The 25,513-nt window shown below is 39.4% G+C and overlaps 1 protein-coding gene across 2 annotated transcripts in view; it reads left to right on the forward strand.

Annotated features, from left to right (window-relative positions):
• The first annotated feature begins 240 nt into the window (after positions 1 to 240).
• The window catches only part of TAF4 (TATA-box binding protein associated factor 4), a 40,544-nt gene continuing 15,271 nt past the window's right edge, over positions 241 to 25,513 (forward strand). For both annotated transcript variants that reach the window (XM_069804034.1, XM_069804041.1), the window contains exons 1-6: positions 241 to 600; positions 2,549 to 3,637; positions 21,852 to 22,018; positions 22,537 to 22,656; positions 24,409 to 24,528; positions 25,271 to 25,393. In XM_069804034.1, the coding sequence (XP_069660135.1) occupies positions 285 to 600; positions 2,549 to 3,637; positions 21,852 to 22,018; positions 22,537 to 22,656; positions 24,409 to 24,528; positions 25,271 to 25,393 (1,935 nt within the window). In that variant the 5' untranslated portion in view covers positions 241 to 284. The remainder of the gene's footprint in view (positions 601 to 2,548; positions 3,638 to 21,851; positions 22,019 to 22,536; positions 22,657 to 24,408; positions 24,529 to 25,270; positions 25,394 to 25,513) is intronic.

Genomic DNA, 25,513 nt, shown 5'->3' on the forward strand with positions numbered 1-25,513 from the left:
GCCCGCCCCCTTCGCCCGCCGCCACCGCTCCGCTGCGGAGCCGCTGCCGCCGGACTCCCAACTAAGCGCTCGCAGCCATTTGCCCTGCCTTTTATAGAGGGCCCTCGGCCAATCAGCGGCGGGCGGAATCCCTCTCCGGCCGGTGATGTGAAGCTGGGCGCCCGCGCCTGCGCAGTCGCGGGGGGAGAGCCGAGTGTGTGTGTGTGGGGTGGGGGGAGGGAGGGAGGAGTGAAAGGGGAGGGGGGGGAGGAGGGAGCAGCTCACAGGAACCCTCCAAAAAAAAGATGGCGGCGGGCTCGGATCTGCTGGATGAGGTTTTCCTGAACACGGAGGTGGATGAGAAGGTGGTGAGCGACCTGGTGGGCTCCCTGGAGTCCCAGCTGGCGGCCTCCGGCCACCACCACCAGCACCACAAGGCGCAGGAGCCCCTGAGGGCCGCTGGGGGGCTGCTGGGGAACCATGTTGTGAGCAGCAGCAGTAGCAGCAGCAGCCCTAGCCCTAGCCCTGGAGGAGTAGTAGTAGGAGGCAATGCTAATGCCCAAACAGAGAGCAGCAGCAGCAGCAAGATGGGACTGAGTGCCCCAGAGATCACAAAAGCAGGTAACATGGGCAGGGGTGGGGGGCTCTGAGGGAGAGGGGCCCTCCCCTCCCCCCACTCCCCAGCTCCGGCTGCCTCCTTCCCTCACTGCTTTCCCCCCTTTTCCCTCTCTCCTCCTTCTCGCTGTGGCAGGAGCGGGAGTGCAAAGGGTGGTATCGATCATATGGGGGAGAGCCTCCCCTCATCATGCCCCCTCGGTGTGTATCCGCGCCTCTGCTCCCTCCCCTTTATTTTCCCTCCTCGCTTCTGCTTACGAGAGGGTGTTTTATCATGTGTGGGGGCAGCCTCCCCGCAGAATAAGCCGGCAGTGCCCGTCCGTGACTCTGCCGGTCCCCTCTTCTTTTCCTGCCCTTGTTGCTGGAGTGTAAAAGGGCTCTCTTAATCTCGGGGGCTGAGGGAGGCAGAGCCCACCCCCTTGGTAATGGCTGTGCCTCCCGTGCCGTCTGTGACTGCTCCCCTTCCCTTTCCAGGGGTGGAGGTTATGGGGGGGATTCCCTCTTGATAATGCCGCCTTAGCTGTCTGTGTAAATGCTCCTTCCCCTCCCCCTTCTCTGTTGCTGAAGTGCAAGGGGGTGTTATTAATCATGACACCTATTTCCTGTAGAGGAGGAAGCGAGGGGGGATTTCAAGGGGAGGAAGTCCCTCAAAATGCTTCCCCCCCATATCTGCCTGCCTGGATATTCCTCCCCCCCCCCTCCCTTGTTCCAGGGGCTTGGAGGGGGCATTCAACACCTCTCATTCCTCCTCTGCCCTCAAGGGGGTGTTGTCACAACACCAGGTCCCAGGAAGGGGGGGAATTCAGGCCACAACACCCCACCTTGTACAATGTCTTCTCCCACCCACCCACCCCCCGTAGATACCTGGGAATATTCCCCCCTTCGTGTTGTGAAGGTTGTAGGGGCATAGTGTGAAGGTTGGGACTAAGGGCTCACTATATGGGAATGGAGGGAAGCTGTTATTCAGGGGAATTAAAAAAAATGTCTCCCCAGAATCTCTCTGCAATTCCTCCCCTCCCCCCATTTTTTTTTTCCTTTCTTTCTTGTTGCTGAAGTGTAAGAAGATATTACAGACCTTCTGTTATGATTAATGAAGCTCTTCTAGGAGGATCTCGTTAACCCTTATAACGTGCATCTCGGTGTCTGTCTGTCACTATTCTTTTCCCATTTCTGTCTCCTTAGGGCCAGGACCTGGACTCTGTGTGATTGTACTTGTGATAACGCCAGGCCTCGTCAAGGGGCATGAGGATTATTCAGGACAAGAAGCTACATCATCTTGTCCCTTCTCAAAACCAGCTTTGCTTTTTATTTATTTATTTTTAACTATCTCTGGCTGTGGAAACTTCAGATCCAGAAGAACAAATTCTGTAATAAAGTGGAGGGGTCTTCTGGTAACCTACTCCAGGCCTTGCAGTACTTCTTATCTTGCCAGGCCGATGTTTTTCTTTCACTTTTTCATATTTTGCTGTTGTTGAGCCTCCTGATCTAACTGACTTACTCTGTAGGAGATGAAAGGATTAGAGGGTAACGTGTGCTGGGCGTAGGGAATATGTCTTATTAATGTGTCTTCTGTTGCCTTTTTTCCCTCCTTGCAGTTGCAGTCCTGTTGCTAAATGTGCTGTCAGGCTCTAGAATGGGGAAGAGGTCTAAGATGATCTTTCTCCTCCCTTCCCTTGGTTCATATCAAATCTGTTTTCCCTATTTTGTCTTACCGTAGTGTTGAAAGTAGGGGTGTTACAATTAATATTGAATCTGCCAGTCTTTGGTGGGAAATCAGGGGCTTCAAGATAAAGTCTTCAAAGTCACCTTTGGTTTGTACTCTGTCCCGTTTTCTGGGCTCCAGGCAGGCAGCCTGGGAGATGGAGAAGACTTGGCGATGAGGGAGAACATTCTGTCTTCGCTGGACTTCTCTTCTTGCCCATTCTCTCTGTTTAACCTTGTTGTTGTTTTGCAGGAGCAGGAGGAGTGCAAGGGGGCGTTATTAATCATAACACCAGGTCCCAGACTTCAGCTCTGGATGGAGCCACCACAACGAGCACCAGCACCACCACTGCAGCAGCAGGAGGATCTGAAGTCACTGCTGCTCCAGGGACCCTCAGTCAGGGCAAATCGGTGGTTATCAGCACCATGGCAACTGCCTTGTCCACCAGGAATGGCAAGATTGGGACCACAACAGTGCAAACTTTGAATGGGAGTAATGTGGTGATGAACTCTCACCATACAGGAAGTGCTGCTTTCTCTGGGACTCCTGTTACAGCTAACCCTGCTTCTGCACCTGCTGTGGCCCCTCTCGTTAACAACGGACCTGGATCTGTGGGGAAAGGAAATACTGTTAATGCTGTTTTGCCGTCAGCTTCCAACACTGTCATCCAGACTTCTTTCCTTAATACTGCTGTGTCCTCTGCATCTTCCTCCTCGCCCACAGTTATCTCCTCGCAGCCACCACCAAGCATCGGAACTGGGGCGTCCACGGTAACGCTTGTGAGGCCACCGATACACACAGCAGGACCCACAGTAGCTGCAGCTGGTGCAGCCACTCAAAATGGGAGCAATACTGTGATCAATTCAACCATCAGTGTGGGGAGTTTTCCTGCTGTTGCTACAGCCACTGTGGGATCTGGAGTTTCCCTGCAGACGTCGCTTGTGAACAGCCAGTCTGGTTCCGCTGTGCCAGCAGCTCCCGCCACACAGGTCATCAAATCTGAGTCTCCTAAAACTATAGTCCAGGCAGTATCCCAACAGCAGACGCTGGCCACTGGTGGCCAGCCCAGTACTACAGGGGGTAACATGATTATTGGGCAAACTATGCAAGCTGGGCTCTCCAATGTTGCTCCCAATCCTGGTGGGATACCTCCTGCAGCTCCTGGCACCCCCACAGGAATGGCTAAAGGCACTGCCAATACGGTGGCACAAAGTCTGCCAAGGACTCCAACAGCAACTACGAGTGGAATCAGAGCAACTTTGACTCCTACAGTTTTAGCACCTCGTTTGCCTCAGCCACCTCAGAATCCAACTAACATTCAGAATTTTCAGTTACCACCAGGTAAGTAAAAGGATTGAGGGGTTGTGTTTTGGAAGTGTATTTCTTGCAGGGAGGAAGGGATCCAAATAAGATTTCTTGCTGTTTAATTGTGAATTGTGCAAAAGGCATTACATTTAACAATGAGAATCGTCTGGTTTTGAGTAGTAGCGTAGTAGCACTCCACTACTTGGGATATGATTTTGGGTGACCAAAAAAGTCTTTTCAGCAGTAATCATTTGAAAATAATTCTGCCTGGTATCTTTGTTGCAATGTGAGTGTAGAGGAAGCTGCAAACTGCCAAAGCATGACAATGGAATATTATCAAATGAAATGTTGCTGTTTCATTTTCATGTAAGGCATTTTGACTTTTAAGGCGGTTTGTCAGTAGTTCGTATAACCTTCGTGTGCTGTTCTGTTCCTTCTCTGTCCCTGTGTGCCCCCAGTACCACAGAGCACTCATGAATAGAGAAGCAGCAGATGCAACACAAGACAACTACCTTCTTTTGCTTTAAATACCTTCGAAGTCTGACTTAAAAACTCACAGATTTGAAGCTTATGATCATCTTTTTAGTCACTGGAGTTCTGATACAAAAGGCAGTCTTCCTATGTCCTTACCTCACCCTGTTGTGTCTAGGGTTGCAGCTTTTGTAGTAGCTAGTCTCATGCTTAGTGCTGAGCATCTCTGGACAAGGAATCTAGTCCTGAACTCGGTGAGTAAAAAGCAAGATGAGAAGCATTTCTTTTCTGAGAATTGTTCTGTCCCTCCTTAAATATCCTAGATTTGGAGATTTAAGGTTATATATTTGCTATTATTTTGAACCAGACTTCATTTTTAACTGAAAATACTCGTGTGAACCTACACATAGTTTCCTGTCTTTTTAATAATATGTAGCAATAGCTGTATTCTTAACTGTTCACTGTTTTTGGGGCAGTGTGCAAAGAACAACTAATTAAATTTTGCTACTAGTACTGGATGAGATCAGTAGTGGTTGTGTATCATCTATTTCAGTTGGTCTTAGTAAAAATACATCTGTTGAAGCTCCTAACCGACCTTAAAGCAATGCACCTGTCCCATAAGGTAGATCAGAAACCGTACTGTGTTACTACACACCATCTTTTTGTGTAATATACTATCTATGGTATATGATGCTGTGTAGTTTGATGAAGCCTGTCAAACATCCTGTCTGTCTGAGTTCTAACTGGCATAATTATTCATCTTTTTTTTTTTTTTTGTATAGAAGATTATTCCCTATATGAGTAATTTGAATGACACATGTTGCTAATTTAAAAAATAGCAGTAAAACTCAGCCCTTGAAATCCCAGTGCTTAATTTGAAGCTTGTAAATTGATAGGCTGGAAGAGCCTTATTTATTTATTTATCGCCACAGTGTATCAAAGGATTTTTCAGGTTTACAGTCTATTGCCATGCATACCTACATTTTCACTAATACTGCATTATAAACCTGATTATGGGAAAAATACTACTGTTGAGTCCAGTGGGACCCTTTTTCCAGGTAGCTGATGTTTTCAAACTGCCATAGCATACTGAAATGTGTTACTCTCAGAAGCAGCGTTGCCAGTCCTTAAGCATAATTGGACCATAAATTGCTCCTTTGGAGGTCTCCATAGATCAAAGTAAAACAATATAGGTTCTAAACACTTGAGGTTTTTTATTAAGCACTTTTCTTGTCTGTCCTACACTTTAAAAAAATATTTATAACTTCAAAAGAATAGCATGACTCTTAAAATATACAAATAAGCAAATATACATGACTGAATACATAGAAATTGGAAATTGGGTTCTTGCATGGTAAGACAGACTTAATATTGGAAAGGATTTTTTTTTAGTGGAACAGATTATTTTTTTTTAAATTGCTTTGGTTTACATTTTTATACTTTGCGAAAGTAGCCAACTTTGAAAATGTTTTGCATAAAGCATTTCTTACAGAACACTTAAGAACTGATGAATGTTGAGCTTTTACAAATGCCTCATAGGTGCAAGGGCTAAGAAGTACTGCTGAAAGTCTAGCCACATGCAACTGTTTTAATCTTTAGTAGAGTGCATATACGTTCATAGTGAAAGGAGAATAGATGACTATGCTTTTGAAATTGTATTTCAAATTACAGCATCATAGGCCAGATTTTTAAAGGCACTTTTGGTAGTATGAACCTGCAACTGCAGTGCTTGGGCATCTACTGTATGCATCAAATTTGCATTCACAAGTTCATGTTTTTGAAAGTTAGTAGTGTGTGCTAATAAGAGTTTGTAAGACTTGGTGCTAGAAATAGCTTGAGATCATACACTGCACATGTCACTTTTTACACCAAGATTTACAAACACTTAGGACGAAAATTCTTACGGAAGGTTTGACGAGTAAGCAGCACATGTTTTATAGTTATTTTCTTACTGCGAGTTACCGTTTCTAGCTCTCCAAAATACAGTTACAGTTTCACATATAGGGAAAGCAGAATATAAAATGTCAGTAAGTGTTATTAACCTGGGACTTGAAAATTAGAAACCTTGAAAGGTTTCAAATGTTCTCTTAAAAAGAGCATGTGGAAAATAAGCTCAATCAACGCTCTTTAAAATATATTACTTTTAGAATAATGCTTTGTATTCCATCAAGGCAATTGTGCAACAAACATCGACTGACCAAATTAGAGATGTTTGAAGAGCTAATGGGCCATAGTTGTTGTGACCTTACTTGATTCTGGTATATTGTTTCTCAAAGAAACCGGACTGTTTGGAGGATCTGTGCATTAATAATGGTTTTCCTCTACTGATATCTTTGAGGAAAAAGACTATGGCGCTTAGTCTTTTCTTCAGGAGCCCGTGTTTGGAAATTTGTGGTCCAATTGGACAGATCAGGGTAATGAAGGTCCAAGAATAACCTTATTTATAGCTTCTTAGAAAAGACATGAAAATATTGTCAGATGATTTTCTAGGGGGCAGGAACACGGGTTTCTCTTTATACAATGCTGCTTTAAAGATACAACATCTTTTGAAACTGTGACTGAAAATACATTGTATGACGTTCTTTGTTTCTGAGTACTTCAAGCAATAATGTGAAATGTGTTGTGTACAATAATATGGTAAGAGGTAGGAAAATTGGTGAGTTTAAAGCCTTAAGTCAGTGTTCTGCTGTTACAGATGCTCAGAAAAGTCTGCAGGAAAGTGTAACTGAGATTATGCCCTAAGATTAATCTTTTGCAATGTAAGAGTTCGTAAAGTGTTTAGACGTCATCGCTGACACATGGTAGAATCATCTTGTAAAATGACAACACTTGTGTACTTTAAAACCATTTTTCAAAATACTATCTTTTCCAGCAATGCTATAATTCAATTTCAAAACCAATATCTATGAGCTCATGCTTACTTTAGTAGTATTGTCAACTGGGGGTTCAAAGATTTGGTTTCTGTTCTTGCAGATGCTTTATGTTGTTACTCTCTTCTGCTTTATTTTTATGTACAAGCATCTCATAATAAGCTTTTAAGGTGCCTGCTTAAAGAAGAGAGCAGATTGGAGAGAGTGCTGTAGGTATACAATAAGAACAATATAGAGCTGGTAGGTCCGGACAGTTTTCTTCACTAGCTTAGGTGAAACTGAAATCTAGAAACCTTCACTTCCCCCTGTTCCCCTCTTTTCTTTTACCTGCCAAGTGAATGTTAGTACTTATGAAAATTTGCTAGCTTGATCCTGAAGACTAACTTTCTTTTTTCCTGAATAAACAAGATTCTGTGACACTCAGTCCTGTGTGAAGATAGCAAATAGGATAGGTTGTCTTAATAGTTTATGTAATTTTTTTGCTTCTGCGACCATGACCAGTATTCTCATTACCAGTAATGCGGTTATGTAGCTGTAGTACAACTGCTATCACAGATTTGTTTTCTTTGTATCTAATAATAAAACTTCTTTATTGCTTTCACAAAACGCATTTGGATCTGCCAGTAGCTGATGATAGGGGATGAGAGTAAACTTCTTCATTGCTTTCTTTCTGGAGGGCATCTCATGTGCCATTTCTGTGGTGACTACAGGATGGGCAGTTTCCTGACTGAAACTGATGGGGCTCCTTTAAAAATTGAATGGTCCACAGTTCTGAACAGTACTAATGCAAATGACCTCTGCAGTTGGTTTAAACTCACTGTTGGTGCTTTCTCGAAGTAAAGGGTACCTGGAAGAACATACACATTTGGAGACCCTAGACGATGGACTACATCTATTTGCACATTCAAGATTTTCTTCATGGCCTTAGAGGCTGGAAACTTCACTTGGTGTTAAATAGAAGCTTAAGTTTTGTAGAAACCAATGATTTTTAGCTTGTGTTAGCTATCCGAGAAGGATTCTAACTTAGGCCTTGATTATAGGATGGATTATAGGCTTTAGGATGGGAAAACTGCCTGAACACATACTTAATTTAAAGCATGGGTTCAGGTCCTTTTGACTTGAGCTGTCATACTCTTTGGAGCTGGAGTCACTGAGAAATAACTTCCGCAGGAATAGTTCGGTTTCCTTCAGTAAGGAGTAGGGTGCTAGGCTGTCAGGCAAAAGAGAGTGGATAGAAAAAGGAGAAAGGCAGCAGGCTGAGAAGAATCAGAGAATCTTTCAATTGTAAAACAATTTGTGTTATTTTTTCATACTGAATATGGCATTCTTTGGATTACTTTGTACTTGAAACGTGTACCCCCGAAGTGCCTAAAGTAACTGGGAGTATAAATAGGAAATCCACAGACTTTTGTAATATAAGAAATATAGAAAGGAAGAGAAGAAATACTATGAAGTAGTGGAATGTAGTTGTTTCTATTTCTCACTGACTAGCAAGCGAGTTCAAACATATCCTGATTATAGTTTCCCTGTATGTTGCATGTGCTGCCAATATTATGCCTGTTAACTGTGTTGGCATGGCTCTGTTTTGTTAAAAATAATGTCTGTAATGCACAACGATAATAGGAGCTTCTTAGAGTACTTATAGTATGTTTTACTTTCAAAGCATTTTACAAAACTTAATCCTTGAAACATGCCTGTGTGGTTGGTAAATAAAGTAGTATGCACTCTGCTTTAGAGCTGGGGGAAAGAGCAAGTTAGAAAAGTTCTGACTTGCCGAAGGCCATGAGGGAATCGATATTTTGCCAAGATTAGAGCCTGGGAGTCCCATACTTGGCGCATAAAGTGGTATCTCTCTTTCTGAAAGATAACCGTGGATCTCTTCTGCAGAACTCTTCTGGGTGAGGGGTGGATTTTATGTTCAAATCATGCATCAGCAAAAGGAACATTTTGCTTTATTTGAAATCTGCTACATCAGATCTGCCATATGTCACCAGACTGAAAGTTGTGTTTGTTCTTATTGCAACTTTCATAACTGAGGAATCCTGCATGCTTAGCTTTGTACCCCAAAGACCTTAAGACTCAGAGAGCTGTGCAATAGGATTTTTTTTGTTGTTTTTATTAAAATGAGTGTCATGAGATGTTTTGCACATCTGATAAGGGTGTCTCTTTTAAGTGATGGGATCTAATGAGAATATAATTGTGATTCCATTGAGCTACAAAAGCTATTAACTGTGACTACATTTTCTTCCGTTCTTTTTTGGAAAACACTATTGTTCCCAGCAGCCTTTGGAAGACCATGTATGGATTTGTTTTACATGCCTGTCTACCCTTCAAATTGTGGTCTTTCTGGGTTTTTTGGGTATCACTAGGTTTATGATCAAGGTTGTTGGTCAATGACCAGAAGCGAGCGATTGATTTCTTTTGAGCCGTTTTGCATTCTGCTACTCTAGAAGTTACATGGTGTTTCTATGTTCAGTGAGTTGAATGAGTTTTCCATCTCTGGAAATCTATGTGGGTTACTTGTAAAATGCAGCATCTTGGTTTGAGGACCACAAATTTGGATGCTGCCCAGGACTTGAATCACTTACTGACACAGGATGCTGCAGCAAAGTTAGCAATCTGAGATGAAACTGCAACAGTTTTGGGTACTGATAAGACACAAATTGGTAGGTATCACAAACTCTCTTCAAACGAAATGTTTTGGTGTATGAAAACCTCTTACTATTGTTTGTCTTCTCTGTTTTGTAAATAGAATCCTAAAAAAACATATGAAGTAGTTCAGGAACACAGTTGAAAATACTGATATTAGCCTAACTGGCTTTTAGCAAAGAGAAGATATTGGCTTGTGGAAAGCTTGCTTTCTGGCTTTCTGTTCTCATAAAAACTGTGTGATCAAATACTAAGAATCTGCTTAGTAGGAATTGGACATACAAGTCACTTAACGTGTTAAACATTTTTTTGTTATTATATGCAGTTTTTGTCATAAATACTTGAAATCAACATTTTTACCTGAAAGTATCTACTCTTGTCAGGATTGTTGTCTGTGTTGAAACTTTATGAATGTTTATAACTCCATTTATCTGTCTGAATCTGCTCCTTGAATTTGATGCCATTGCTTGATGTTAAAAAGAAGGCTTTTGCCACTTGGAAGACAGTATTAGCAAGTTTAACCTTTTTATGTTAGGCATATTAGCTCTCATGAAAGAAGATTTAAAGAGGTAGTGGCATGAAAAAAGAATTTTGAAAGTAGTATTTGTCCCAACTGAAGACAATGATAGAGAGGAATTTTAAATTGTACTTAGTAGACAGTTATTTCAGTTGTATTATGAACTGTAAAGCTGTATGTGAAGGAAGGCCAAACTCGAGAGAAGAGTATGTGGTGCTCACAAGTTAAAAGGGCTTTTTCTGTGCACGGCCACAGGGATATTCCTGTGTACAAATGGTTGTGTGATCTGTGACCGTTGCCGAAGTTTCCATGGTGCGCTTCTGGGATCAAAGCCTCAGTACGTCTCTATCCCTTTGACAGGTTGCACACAGTTGTTTTACAGAGACAGTGGCTGCAGGGATATTCAGGCTTTGTTCTTGTGTTGTTGCAAGTTGTTAATGCATTAACTTGAATTTGGTTTTAAACTAATTAAGGTCTTGCCTAAATGCAAGGAATTGTAGTGTATTTATACTGATACATGTTTCCTGAAAGTTGTAAAACCTCTCTTGTCTGGATACAGTTTTTGCTGTATCAGCTGTCTTGCATACTGCTTCCTCATAAGAGCAGGAAAATAGCTTATACAATAAGCATCTCTTACAATGCTATGGTTTTGTCCACACTGGAGATTGTACCACTAAATTGTCGTGGCAAAGTGGTGCCATTTCCAGCTCAAATGTTGAGAGAAGCATAAAAACTGTACGCAGACCAGGCTGTAATTAAACAGGTGTAAAGACTGTGTGATCACTCATATTTCGTATTAGATGACGCTTTTTTTGATTGAGACCATGAACACATGAATAGAGCAAATTTTTTTTTTTTTAACCTTTTAGGACAGTTTTACCTCAGCTTAATCTGGAAAATTTTACCCTGATTCTATTCTGTGGTAATTTCCTTCCAGAAATGCTGGTTGTCTTCTGGAGGTACAGGTGTCTCAAGGAACTGAAAGCCAAGTTTTTACCACAGAGCCTCCTGTCTTGGAGTAATTTTCTTCAGGTGTCTTTAGCATAATATTTAATATAAACTGAAATAATTGTCCTTGAGGCCTTAGTTATGCCTTTAACTAAGGGTTTTTTAAATATAGAGTACTTTTTGGTGAGAACAAAACCTTGATTATCATCACTATATAATGGTGTAGATTATCAATAATCAAGAAAGAGGTGACAATCATAAGGAATTGATACAACCGCGTTTCTGCAGTGAAATCTGTATAGGCAGAGTTCAGCACCTCAGTAGAGCTGTCTTAAGGCATTGTACAAATGTAGATAATCTTTGGCTCTGTAACTGTTGTCAGGCTAGAAATAACATTTGAAAAAGATGAGTTTCTGTACTTGTATTACCAGTGATCAGAAAGTTATACTTTGAGCATAAAAGGCTGATTCTCAGCAAAGTGCATAAATAGGTTATAAATCCTTTTACCCAGGGACAGTCCTTTTACTGTGTATTTGTACAGGATTTAGTGCAAGATTCGACTCAGTTGCCAAGGTCTTTTTGTGGGATTTGGAAAAGTATATTGATAAAAATTAACTTCTTGTCAGTGTAGAACTCTGTTTATAAATTTGAACTGTAGATTATGAACACCATGTATCTTTTAATTTTGATGCTTTTTTCCTTAAAATGCATTACTAAAATATTTTTTTCAGTGATGTGTGGTAACCAGTGCCTAGACAACTAGTAACATAAAACTTGCATCAGTATGTTATATTATTTTACATGGCTAGCATGACTATTGTAAGATTTGTATTGAATCAAGTAAGTCTCTCTAGTAAAAATGGTGTAATTTATCATTATAACTTGATTAATATATGCTTCTGAGAGTAGCTGAACTGTTAAAGGCCATCACAGTACTTTTGTACAGAATAAAGCACATACTGGATAGACTCTGTACAGACAACCAGTATAGATTCATTTGAAAAATGTGTGCTCTAGATACCGGAGTATAAACAAAACTAAGCAGTGAGGTGTGGTGCCATACTCTAGTCTTTATTAAATGGTTTGAGGGGGTAGCAAGGCTGTAGTAAGCTGTCTTCACACCTTCCTTTGGTTTATTAACCAAATATTTCTGTAAGGGAGGGTTAGATTTAATGCTTCTCTCAGAATGTAGTAACATCAGGTGCATTCAGTGTAAGTAGTGGTGTGGCAAGTGGGACCAGTTGTACTCATATGAGTCAGAAGTACCAACTCCAAGGAGTAGCACTGAGGAATTGCAGCACCTGTGGCAAAAGAGTCAATGTAGGTGACCAGAAAAGTGTTTGCTGAGGGATCAGTGGAGGAGGTCGGAAGAAGAGATCTGGAGCAGGAAGGCTGAGAGTGGCTAAACTGTGCAGAATTTTATAGAAAAGCATGAGGAGCTCGTAGTTTTTAATAAACATACATGCCGTCATGTTTGCAGTTAGTGTTAAGGGTAGATTGGAAGAAGAGACAAGTGTTGGTGCCATGAACTTCAACCTCTTATTTCCTTTCATTCTTCCTTTTTTCCAGTGTATCATTTGATTTTCTTTTCTTCCTCCCTCTCCTCCATGGGGGAGGGGGAGAGAAGGCACTAATTATTTATAAGTGTTAGTCATACCCAGTCATTAAGCTTAGTCATTACTCAGGACTGTGCATTTGATGGTTAGTAAAAATCAAAACGAGACTTGATTTTGTTTAAAAGCTTTGTGAATGCAAGCTTACAGGTGTGAAAATACTTTTATTTCTGTGTTCAGACTAACTGAAAAAGCAGTGCTATTTAATAAATGTTGCTATCAGCCAAATGACATGTAATATCATGTCCACGTTGATAGTTTGTGTTTGAACTCACAGGTATAGTGTTTGGCATATTCTCAAAGCAGAATAACTTCTGTATTGGCAGTGAGAGAGTCATAAAATCGCAGGCTGTTTCTGCAGAGGAGGATTTGAAGAGAACGTTTCCACTGAGGCTGCCCTGGGTAGCTGTCAGTCGGTGGAATTGTCTAACGTCGGGTCTCCGCAGCTCCAGGTGAAAAGGTGGCATCAGCAAAGGGTGTTGTCACTGCTGAAATTACAAAGGCTGTATGCCTAGAGTAGGGCATTCACAGTGGGGAGAAGTTAAAGAAATGCGTTTTTTATGGGGTTTCATGTACTTAGTTGTTTTAGGGTGTTGCTTTTTCAAGGAAGATAATGTGGATTTAATGCATTGCTCTTCGTTAAGTATTTGTGTGCAGACTGTGGTAAATGCAAAGTAGCTTGCCCATTTCATCAGGTGCTTGAACAGCACTAATGTTGATATACCTTGGTATAGACAAACTGCTTGCCAGAAATGAAGACTAGTTGATTTTTAAAATCTGTTTAGAATAACAGATCAGAAGAATTAGTGACATTTTATTTTGTGTCTGTCTTTCTCAAACTGCATTGTTGTTTGATGTAAGTATATTGAAATTAGTGGCAGAGCTAAATCCGAATAATTTTGAGATCAATAATTAAAGTAATTTGTTTAGCTCTTGATAGTGTTTTTCTTAGTTCTTTTTGCATCAGACTAAGGACAGATTTGGGTGATGATTGGGTTGCAGTTTGACAGAGCACTCTGGTGTTTTGGCTTTGTATGCTTGACTAGAAAGGAACGTTAACATGCTTTCAGGGAATATAGCTTTCCAGAAAAGTCAAAATAGTTCAAATCACATTGGTGTTGAATTGTTTGTCAATTGTTGCTGTATAAAATGACATATTTCCCAGAACACTTCTTGCGCACCTTTTCAAATGAGCAGGTAAGATTTTTTTCCATATGGGATCACTGTAAATACAGTGGCTTTTTGGCACTCCAGCATGACATTATTTCTTTAACTATATTCTTAAGACTTGTGAATCAGTAGTTTACAAATGCTTCTCTTCTTCACTTTTTAGACAGTACAGTTGAGCTCTGTAGTTTGAAACTGAATTCTTGCATAGTAAAAGTAAGCAAAAGCTTTTACTATGAAGTTGAGTTTCTTTTGTCTTTTGACTCTTTAGAAAGAAAAAACAAAAACAATTTTTCATAATGTGAACTTGTGTACTTGGTCTGTACAAAATACATTTCCTCTGCACTGCAGTCAGGATTCTTGATGATTTTTGAGAATGTACCTTTCATCTATGTTGGCAATAATAGTAAATCAGCTGTTCAAGAATTAGTATTTCACAGACCATAACGGTTAGTTATGATCTGGGATCTGTGTGTGCAGATTAGGCATGTGGGGAGAGTGATGATAGGCAAATGAAGTGGAGTGCTGTAGTAGCTAATGCTGTACCAGAACTTAGAGACATTTTATCTGGGTAAAATTTGACTTTATTCCAGAGTGACAGGAGTTAAAAAGTGAAAGGAGTGATGTGCTTTTGATGTAGGTCTGTAGAAAGTTCTTCTCCAAAACTCTGTGCCATGCCAGTCTTCACTATGGTGTAATGTTTAGTGCCTGTCAGGAGACACTGCAAGTGTTTTGTGTTAGAGATGCTCTGAAGCAACACCTGACAGCCACGTTTTTTCATGCCAAGTTGTAGCTCACCTTAAGCACAACAGGTGCTGAACGTTTAACAGGTACCTTTAAGATGTGTTCGGCATAGTGTACACTGTGTGCTCTCAATACAGTTGTGTGCAAAACCTCAGCATTCGTTGCTTTAGGGTACCCATTACTCTGAAATGAGATGTGAGGGAATCTGGTACAGTATCTCAGGTTGCTCCAGTGTGCTGGACAGCTCTATTACCGCCTGGCAGTTTTATGGTCTGTAGACCTGCAACTCAGCAGGGAACCTTTCTACTACTAACTCATGTTCGTACAGGCTGACTTCATCCATGCCAGTGCAGTGCAAGCATTTCTAGAGCAGGTGAAGCCACAGATGGTCATGGGTTCATTTTCAGCAAGCTGGTTTTGTATCTGTACTATGTAGACTTCTCCATAAGCACTATGGTTATCCTTGTGGAGCTAAGATGCCTTTATAGAAGTCACAAACCAACCACATTTGTTCGTGAAACTCAAGAGCCTGGATCGCTGACGGTATCAAAGACTTTGGCAAGAAAGTTCAAGTAAGTTTTTTTCTGGATTTTTTGTGCAGTGCAGATCACCTGAGGTTCTAAGCACCTAAACTAATTGCATCTAATGTGGTGGTGCACATCTCTCATCAGGTACAAAGTAGTGTGTCTTCAATAATATCTAATCCACAGCTATGTTGCCATTTAAAGTTCTGTGCTATTCATCTTGATTTGTAATCACTGTTTCTCATGACTTGGTATAGAGATTGTCCTTCATGACCTGCTACATGTCTGCTGGTTTATTACAGATGCTCTTCTTTGACATATGTAAATAATTCTAAATCTGCTAAAAGTTGTCTTGTGTTAGGGAAGATTCCCTTAATTACCCAGATTTTCATGGAGTTGCAGTGGACTAGTAGACTTCGATAGGTTCTCCCCTCTTTTCCTGGCCCTTCATTCCTATAGAGTGAGAACTTTTCCAGGTGGGTCAGTTATCATAAGAGGAGGCATGGTGGATTGTTGGACAGCGTTGATGTTGGTACCAGGTTATCATTTCCTTTTCTGCAGTAAGGGACCCTATTGTATATCACTTCTGCTGAAAGTTCTTCCTGTAGTTTATATAGGCAGCTATCCTGTTCTCCAGCTGTCTGTCCAGTATTATTATAGCTTTTTTGTATTGGGAAAGTCTTAGAAACTTTGTCCTTTATGAAGGTTTTATCATTCCAAGGTCTCCGTATAGCCTGGTCCAATCATCTACAGATCATTGTCTCATCCCCTTTGCTTTATATGGTTTTTGTGGTGGGTATGATATCAACTTGCATAACCTTACACACACTTGCTTTCCTTTTTGTTGCAACAGAATCTCTTCTGACAATACAGAAGGGATACTATTATAAAGCTTTCTTCTGCTAATATGGCACAGCCTGCTTATGATTACTGTCAGATTTTTTTGCCATGTCAAATGTTTGCAGCATCTTGCCACAAATGAGTATGTGCTTGAGAGCTTAAGGCACAAACTGCTTTGATGTTAAGATAACCTCTTAGTGAACTTCCCTTGCAAATCTAGTTAGGATTTGAAGATTTGTCAGATGTCAGTGGACTTTATGATCAATAACCCTCATTTCTAGGGATGTTTGTAAGGACTTTGATTTCCTACACCAGAAGCATCAATCCTCTAGTTATTCTTTTACGCTTGGACATTCTTTCTGAACATCAGTATGTGTGTGTATTGAAGGTGATTCTTTGCTGTCTAACAGTTCTCCCTGACCCTAACTGTTTTTTCTATGGAAATAAAGTTCAGTTACTTTTTTACTTTAAGGAGAGAATTTTCTCATGAGACTGGAAAAGGGTATTCTCCATGCAATTTCAAGATCATACATACATTAATTCTTCTGTCATAAACTTATTGAAAGTCTAGGTTTCTTAGTAATGGTTCTGAATTGATCTGAATTAGACAATGAACTACATTGTGGGTAATGAGCAGAATTGGTAAGCTTGAACCTTCTGTTCTTCTGTTCAGTATCTGCATCAGAAAGAGAGATGTTGTCACTTGTGATCTGATAGGATACTTTCTAGGTTTTAGATTTCACTGATACACAAGAGTTTCATTCTTGCATGCTGGTATGCCCAGTGACGAGCATGATACTCCTGTTAGGTGCTTGCTAACTGTAGATGAAGTCTTTCAGTATGTCACCTGGTGTATGAATCTGAGTCCCTGAGAAATGGAGCATTTATTCTGAGAGAGGGTGACACCTGGATATGTTGCTGTTGGAGTGGCTACCTGCTAGGTATGGTTATCAGAGGTGACAATTTGCTGGACTGTGTATTTCCTCAGAACAGTAATCTGAAGATGCCTGCTGTATCTGCAGAAAGTTTTAACTCTGTCATTGAGAAGTCCAGCTCCTATAAATATTACTAAACTAGGTTTACCAGCAAAAACTGGTAACAAAACAGGAAACTGTTTTCGTTTGGGTTTTTTGGATGTAGAAGTTCTCTGGCAAGAAAGCTGTATGTCTCAGGAGTTACACAAATAATCAGTGGTCTGCAAAGGCTACAAAATATTTTCTTATTCTTCTTCCTTTATTATTCTGATAATTATTTTTCTGTAGTCTTTGCTAAGGCAAGCCATGTTTCAAAGAAAGAAGGTAGAGGAAGATGTTAGAAAAAAAGCCTGGTTTGTGTTTTTCTGACTTGTCATATGTCTGGAACTCTTCACTTTTTATTCCAGTGCAAGATTTTACAAATTTTATTATTTAAAAAAACCTCAACCAACAAACAAACAAAAAAACCCCAAAGTAGAACACTTAGTATATGGAAATGCCATTAGCAAATGGAAATACAAATAGCAAGAGGCAAAGACGACACAGTGTAGAATCATGCAGCTGCTTCATATAATAATGAACTTTTCCATCCAAACGCTCTTGAAAACAGGAGAGATCTGGAAAGGTCTCCATAACAAGAATACATGAGATGACCATTGTACTAGTCAGGAGCACAAGTCTTTTTGGTGTAAGGAGCAATCCAATTCAATTTTGTTAATCCTTCATTTGGAGCCGTGATTAATTGTTTAATTCAAACTAAAATATGAGCCTCTTTCAGGATTCTCTTAAGCCTCTAACTTCTAACAAAAATGGTAATTAATTTTAATTTTAATTAGTTTTTTAATGAGAGACTTGGAAAGAATGCTTGAATGTTTGCATTTTTAATAGTGAATGTGATTTTAGAGTACATGTGATCAGACTTTCTAGGAAAAAGAAAGCAGAGAGATTTAAAATGGTCAAGTTTTATTGACACCTTTTCCGAATTGAACATTTCCAATGATCTTTATTAGCTGCTTGGTCTCAAATAGCAATTCATCCGTTTGTGGGACAAAAAAATGGATGGTAGACTTGAAATGGAAAGATATTTTTCATCCTTACTTTAAATATGTTGCTGAATTTAATTAGAGAAATGAGATACCTTGGTACAATTCTAGCTGTCTTCTAGTACCTGGTAGTCATTTCTGATCTGGTTCATACAGCATTGGCACCCTTATGCATTAGAGTTTGAGGTTATGATATTTATCTGTATTTATATACTTAAAATATAAGTTTTGGAATGTAAGAGAAAGAAATGTTAGGGTGTTTTGTGTGTGGGGGTTTTTTTGGGTTTGTTTTTTTTTTTCAGCTGAGAGATGGTTAATGTATCTGTGGAGAGAGGGGGCTGTTACAGTCCTACATTGACTTTGTTTAGAAGCAGGAAATAAATGGTACTTTCTTTTTAATTCTTAATCAAGTTAGCTCCAATGAGCTTTCTGAAATTCACTGAAAATCCACTTAATGCCAGCTTGGGTATAGTTTTGGGTTAGTGAGTTTCTTTTTTAGCTAATTGGGTTGGAAAAGAGTCTGTAGTTGGGCTGGGGGGAGAGAAACTGAGAGAGCAGCTCTATCTCCCTTTTTAAAGAACTCTTAGCAAGGCTGGAGAGGTGTTAAGTATTCAGTCAAAAATTACTTGCCTGCACACTGTATTACTAGTGAATTTCTGCACGGAAATTTCGGTAACAAAGTTCATTACTATCTGAATTTTTACACCTTCTCTGAAATCACCCATATACTAACAAGGTATAATTTCAAGCAGGTAAAATGTATTATATCATCATACCATGATTAAAGTTTATGCAAGACTAGTCTGATGTTTGTAATGTTTGATTGTCTTTATGTTTTTGTATAGCCCATTAAGTATGCACAGCAATTTATCTATTAATGGTAGACCCTAACTTAAAGACATGTTAGAAACTGTATAAATTGAAAATAACTGTGTATCAAATATGAGTGCAGTGTAAAAGAACTATTTAAATAGGGACAGATACGAATGTAGCTTTGTATGAATTACTTTTTTATTATGACTTAAATACTTAAGGGAAGGTTCAGACTTCCATAGTTAGAAATCTAGCAGGATAGTGCTTAGAGTCAGGGTTTGAATTCCAAATGATTGTTTCGTCTGTCTGCTGCCAGAAATTGAACTTTCTTGATATGTTTTCTAAAGCTCACATTAATACGCTTTTCAACTGTCTATTTCGGCAGTTGTGCTATGTTAATGTGTAGGCATGTTCTAATTTTGCATGTAGCTCAGGGAGACTATTTCGTTGTTCAGACATTGTGCTTGCTCTTCAGGGGTAGTCAACCTTCATTTTGTGGTTATTTCCCTCCTTTTCTCTCTTCTCTCATTCATGTTTTGGGGAGCAAACCAATGAGCTGACAGTACTGGTGTCCCGAGGGGTGGTTGTGCTGTTGCAGGATACTGATGCGTAGCATAGACCTGTTCTTGAGCCTGATGTGTGTATTGAGCTGGAGGCTGGAACAGGTAGCTTAGAGCTGTGTGCTGGTACCCGATGCTATAAAGGTTCCCATATGCAGGTCTGCTGCTTTGGGTTGGCACTTTCAAATAACCTTAGTCACTTTTGCACTGAGAGAGAAGTTTAAAAAACACTACACCACCCCCCCCCCCCCCCCCCCCATCCCAAACCTCACACTAGAGTTAGTATCTCTTATGTTGCTTCTGGAAGGAAAAAATATGTAACTCCTTGAAGAATTTGGATGGTATGCTAGCCCTAGAATATCCTAGGGAACCCCCACAATGGTGAGTTTTAAGAAAAAAGTTTCTTATGTGATGTCAATATAATTCTGTGACATTTAAGGGCTTCTGAAAGCACAGGCATGTATAGTTGCATTGGGCCTTTTCAGTTGCTAGAAACTAAATGGTAATCAACAAGCCTTAATATTTGACATTGACTTGAAAATAGCTCCTCTAATCAGACTTCCACTGTACTAATGTTTTCAGTTATAATAATATTGAAGATTTCCACTGATTCAGTGTTTAGCTTCTTCAGCTAATTATTATGAGAGATGACAAAAATGGGCAACATGAGTTCATTTCCCAAGATCTTATGTTTGCACATTGGAAGAGGGTGCCAAGTTCTGTTTGTGCAGGAATTAGCTTGATGTAGTAGCAGGTCACTCTCTAGTTTTTAAAATATTGAATTTCTCTGTTTTTTTGTTAGTAGCCCCCTCCCTGTAGCATGAGGCTAATGGTGAGAAAGTAGTAGTGATGGTTCCAATGAGCAGCTGACAGGATCAAGCTCTGTATTCACTTGTGAGGTTTTTAAATTTCTTGTAAGCTGTGGTGGTGGTGTATGGCTTTGTTGTTTTAATGAAAATGCTTCTCCCTACATAAGTTACAGGAGAAAAGACCTTACTTTTTGGGATGGCTTGGAAAATGTTTTTTTGGACAGCTAAACTAAGAGTATTTATTTCTACAGTCTGCAAGATTATAAGTCGTCCCCCGTCCCACCCCCCCCCCCCACCTTTCCTACAGAAAAGCAGTTTGAGAATATTTGTTTCTAGGTGTAACTCTTGTCCATAGCATGTTGCGGTCCCACCTTAACACTTCTAAATAAGTCGCAGTGGAAAGTCACCTTTTTGATGTAAACTAGTTTAATGTCTCTGTGTGACTCTGCTTCATTAAAAGAGAGTTAATGCAGAGAACGTAAGGATAAAATTAGGGGCAAATCAACTAATATAATCTGTTTTTTCTTTTGAACTCATTTTTGTAGAAATCGGTATATGGATTTTTTGCAGTTTAACACTAATTTTCAAACAGTCCAAGAAAACTGTTTAAGGCGTTGTCTATAAACGTTTCAGCACTTCATCTGAATAGAAAAGCAAACAAAAGCTTGATTCTTTTGAAGTAGTCATGCTCTGAGATGGCATAGACCAGATCTCCAGATATTGTTGGGGAACATGTATAGACTTTTTATTCATAGAACAACACTTAAGAAAACGTTCTGATTTCAGTAGTGCCTCTTGATTTTCATGGTGAAGTTTCCTCCTGTAGTTTGTTGCTCAGAAAGGCTAACTAATTTTGAGTGCCCCGTATGTTTCCTTAGGTGGCTTTTTCAGAGCTGATGAGGTCCTGAGGCTCTCGTAGACTGACTGAGGCATGCTGAATGAATGAGCTCTTGGAAAAGAGTTCATGTTGTCCAGATCCTGTTTGTGCCTTCAAGAAAGACAATCATCTGAAAATCTGCCTGTTAAAATCTGGTTCCCTATAGCTACCCTGTGGGGTTAAGTCTATTGATCTGAGTGACTGAGCAGGGAATGACTGCCTCATTTCCCTCTCCATTTTATTTTTCTTTTGGGGTGTAACATGGCACAATGCAGTCTGTTGCGGATGCACATGAGAAAGATTATGATTTTATAGCCACTTTCATTACTAAATTTGTTATGGGAAATTAATTTAGAACTTAGACAATTGTGTTCCTGTTGATGGTGAAGCCTATGTTTGATTCCCCCCCCCCCCCCCCTTAAAGAAAAACTAACAGGAATCTTGTCTAATGGCAAGATTTTATTTTATTTGCAGTGTTTCGTAAAACAAATTTCTTAGTAAAGAGCAGGCAGGATTTTTACATGATTGCTAATTTTAACCTCTAGTCACATGAAATTTTTTGGTTAGGGCGAATACGACTCATTGTTCTGATGCGCTCCATACCAAGCATTTTGGTAGAGAAAGAGTATTTCTGTAATTAAGCTATTCTGTACAAAATATGATAATGTAGCTGGATATTTTGCTTTATTCTAAACCACTTTTGTTAGCTCTGTAGTCCTTCAACAGTACGTTAATTCTGTATGTATCCAACTTGGATAAAAAAACTGAAAAAATATGTTCTTTCATATTTGAAAAGGATGTATGTTTCTTGACTAATTTCTTTTTTAACAGGCATGGTCCTTGTGCGTAGTGAGAATGGGCAGTTGCTGATGATCCCTCAACAAGCCTTGGCACAGATGCAAGCACAGGCACATGCCCAGTCTCAGCCTCAAAATACTATGACTCCTCGTCCTGCTACACCTACCAGTGCTCCTCCAGTGCAGATATCAACAGTGCAGGTTAGTTCAGTAATTTGTAGTGTTAAAAACTGTAATATTTTTTCCCTGTGAAGAATACAGCAGGAAGTAAGGTATGATGTTAGTGATTTGAAGAAACCATTGATCAAACTGGTGCTATACAGGCTTTTCCACATGGCGTAGGCATTGCGTTTTGTTCCTAATTCTGTTACAGTTTGGCTGTTACTCATCAAAAATATTTTTACCTAGCTGAATGGCATTAAGTTTAAAACTGATATAAAGAAGACCATTCAAGACCATATATGGTTAACACGAGAACTCTTTTCCCCAAAGAATCATTATTCTTTATAAAACCAAAAGAAAAAAGTGGATATGTATACTGAGATCATCACAGTTGCATTAAGTTAAGACTAAAAATCCTTCTCACAGTTTTATAGTGGTCCAGATGCATTCCTTTGTATCTGTAATAATGGCAACTATCCAGAGACAAAATACCAGATAATGTAGATACTATTTAAATGTAGGAACTAATGTGTTTGTTTTTTTTTCCTCTTCCCCAGGCTCCAGGAACGCCTATTATTGCACGACAGGTGACACCAACTACTATTATCAAGCAAGTGTCTCAGGCTCAAACAACAGTGCAACCCACAACAACGCTACAGCGTCCTCCTGTTGTGCAAGTGAGTTTGTAGAAAAGAAATGTATACATGAGATATATCAGTTGTTAAGATTAGCTGAAAACCTGCTTGAGACTGTCAGAAACACAGGAAATGTGATTGCTAAGTGCCTGGAAGAAATATCTTCTGGATTATCCTTTCTAAAACATTTGCAGATCTCAATTTACTCTATATTTTGGATGTATATGTATAAATTTTAATATGCGTATTATTGTTACTTCATATTATACCTATATGCATGTATATTTAAACATACCCTGTTATTAATTTGTATAATCTCAGAACTGACTAAAATAAAATACCTTTATGCTTTCTGCCTCAAGAAAGTGACACCAGTTCCCTTCAGATTTGGAACTGTGATGTTATTCCTGTGATGGATCTGTAGTCCTCTGAATTCTGCAGCAAAATTTACAATTACAAAAAAGACTGCCCTGGTAGCCTTCTCTTCCACAAGCCTTCTTTCTCCCTCTTTCACGAGGCTCTGCTTTGGCCTATATACTTAGGGAGATTCTGATAACTCAAGGATAAATAGTGGTGTCTTAGTATGTGGGCTCTCTTCTAATAGCCTGGCCTGTATTAATGATAGGCTTTCTTGTAGATTTTTTTTTTTTTTTTTGAGGGTTGATGGTGTGAGTTTAAAACACAGTGCAAAAGTGTGAAATTCTCCACATGGCTTCCAGGCAACAGTGATACAATATGATTGCTGTCGCCTAATCTGTTTCATTGTGCTTTCTTCATCCTTTGAGTAGGCAGGATTAGAGAGTTTTAATTTAAAACATGCAGGTTTTGCTATGCATCCAGTTAACCTTTTTCCCCTCAGAGAGCCTTTGCCTATGCCAGTGATCTTTCCAGATCTAAGAATTAATTTACCTAACTGAGTCTCCTTAATTTGCACTGCTGTTATACTGGACAAGAAGAATCATTCCATCTGCATATTTTTTGCTGTAATGAGCATACCGTGGACTTCATTTATCCTGATTTCAAAAAAATGAGACAAATTGAATCCTTGTCTCCTTTTCTGTCTCCCCAAATACCAATGAAAGTTAGCTTTGGCAGCACTGGAGTCTCTTTTCTTGTGCATCTTTATATAAAGAACAAGTTTACAAATGATTTGTTAAAATTCTGAGAGCTAGCTTTAGCTTGGTAAGAATTACTGTCTCTTTGATTGGGTTGTTGTTAGTAATTAGATTGTGTTGGGGAAGTCCATGAATGAACTGTGTATGTGAAAAGTTCTTGCTTACAATGTTGATTCTTTAAAGGTGGTATTCCTACTTTAAATTACCAACTTGTCTACAAAACTGGAGAAATGTTTTATCCCATTGTTTATCAAAAAGAGCTAGATAAGACCTGAGCTTTTGTGTCTGTTGTGCCTTTTTAGAAATTCCTCCCTCTGAAAGTGGCATTTAAGGGAACAGGCAAAAAAACCCTATTGCATTCACAGAAATTTAGTACTCATTTTAATTGTGTTTTGAAACCATAGTGTATGAGGTTATGTTTATGGTATTATTTTGCCATTTTTTTCGGTAACCCAAAAGCGTGTGATTCTTAATCAACTTTTAGGATTTCAGTTTTGAATGTGTAGTGTTTTGTGCCATCTGGTGGCTCTTTCTTTCCACTGCAACAGTAGTAACTTCTTTTTATAGTAGCTGTGAAAGGTGTTCTACTGTCCTGTGGCTCAGTTTCTGTTTGATGGTTCAGGAAAACAGGTTTTGGTACATTCCAAGTAAAATAATCTTATGTTTGTATTCTCTGCAGCCTCAGATTGTTCTGGGTGGTACTGCACAAACAACTACGTTGGGGACAGCAACAGCTGTACAAACTGGAACTCCTCAGAGAACAGTGCAAGGAACAACGGCAACCTCCACTGCTGCCACAGTAAGATACTGAGTGCATTTAGAACCTTTTTTTTGTTCATTCACATATACATGTGTGCATGTACGTACATACACGTTCATAAACACGTATCGGAGTGAGAGTAGTAAAGATGCAGTTCTGTGAATTATAGGTAAACTTTTAATAGAACCATATAATTTATAAAGTGTGAACACAGTTCGCTTGAATTTTGACAGCTGTCGACATATTAATTTTGATTTCTGTAACAGTTTTAAAGCACTCCTTTTTTTAAAGCATACTAGCTGTATCTTATAGAAAAGTGAATTGTTCAGCACTGCAGAGTAGGATCAGTATGAGAAGGGATAAAAAGCTGGCACTGACTCATTCAAGATGCATGTTTCCAGGACTGCAAAACAGGGAGAATCTGTGCCCTATGCTATGTACTGGGAAGGAGGAGCTTTGCTATTTGTTGTCCTGCTAAAATGCATATTTTCCCATAGCAATGTGCCATTCTTAAAATACTTGGTGTTTTCTAACTTCATTAAGAATCGTAATTTATTAAATTTTGATAACAATGTACAATACATATGTATATATGAAGCAAAATAATAATTTCCATCTGATTGTGTCTTAAGCAGTGAGGGACGTGAATCTATAAATAATGTTACATAGTGATGAACTAGAGAAGGACTATATTTTTCAGAGTATACGCTCAGATCATGTATTAAAAAGAGTTTATCTTCCCTTTTCTGTTTCCTTTCTACCCTTCCTCCTGCTGTAACAGGAAACTATGGAAAATGTGAAGAAATGCAAAAACTTTCTGTCCACATTAATAAAACTGGCATCATCTGGAAAACAGTCTTCAGAGACTGCAGCTAACGTGAAAGAATTGGTACAGAACCTGCTGGTAAGAAAAGTTCATTAAAAGCTGTAAGAAACAGTATCTGGACAAATGTAGACTCAAAAGTGAGGGTTTGGGGGGGGTTGAGAGGAAGGAGATTATAAAATCTGAGATAAATCAAATTGA

This window comes from Haliaeetus albicilla, chromosome 2 (genome assembly GCF_947461875.1).
Source record: "Haliaeetus albicilla chromosome 2, bHalAlb1.1, whole genome shotgun sequence".
In the NCBI taxonomy this organism is placed as follows: domain Eukaryota; kingdom Metazoa; phylum Chordata; class Aves; order Accipitriformes; family Accipitridae; genus Haliaeetus; species Haliaeetus albicilla.